At 48.7% G+C, this 581-nt stretch overlaps 1 protein-coding gene across 1 annotated transcript; it reads right to left on the reverse strand.

Moving 5' to 3' along the window:
* Positions 1 to 207: 207 nt before the first annotated feature.
* SARC_17127 (hypothetical protein) lies at positions 208 to 465 on the reverse strand (the record flags this gene model as incomplete). The annotated part of the gene is made up of 1 exon (XM_014288775.1): positions 208 to 465. A coding segment is annotated over one exon (258 nt), but the record flags the coding sequence as incomplete, so codon positions are not given.
* Between the last annotated feature and the right edge of the window lie 116 nt (positions 466 to 581).

The raw sequence follows: 581 nt of genomic DNA on the forward strand, positions 1-581 counted from the left end.
TCATTCAACGCACAAGCCCACAACTCGCAGACACAGCTACCCACATATAATAAATCAAACACTGCACACACTAAACATTATCACGCACCTTCCCCAATCGGGTTTGATCCCAAATACGTCCCGTACAACCCTAAACCCTAAAACCCCTAAAACCCCTAAAACTCCTAAAATACACCACCCAGCGACAAACCAGTGGACGAGGCGTACCTCGGATCTGCCTCATGCGTTTCTCGAAGACATGACCGATAACCTCCGTGAGGGCATTCAGCTTGTCTGGTACGTTGAACGTGACTACCACCACTCCGCTCTTGACACCTTCGCTGTTTGTATCATAAGTGAGTGTGACTGTCTGGTCTTGTTCTGGTGTGAACTTGTGCAAGTCGTCGGTTAGAGCTTGCAGTTCTATATTGCGCTCGGCCTTGATTGCCTCGGATCCATCGCCGCCGTTGGCGGAGGAGCAATGACCTGTGTAGGGAAGACTGAAGCGTTTAGGTGTTGCCGGGCTATATCAGGTTGTGTGGTTGTACTCCCCTTTTATTTATATATATATATGTGTGTGTGTGTGTGTGTGTGTGTGTGTG

Source organism: Sphaeroforma arctica (genome assembly GCF_001186125.1).
Source record: "Sphaeroforma arctica JP610 unplaced genomic scaffold supercont1.9818, whole genome shotgun sequence".
Classification (NCBI taxonomy): domain Eukaryota; class Ichthyosporea; order Ichthyophonida; genus Sphaeroforma; species Sphaeroforma arctica.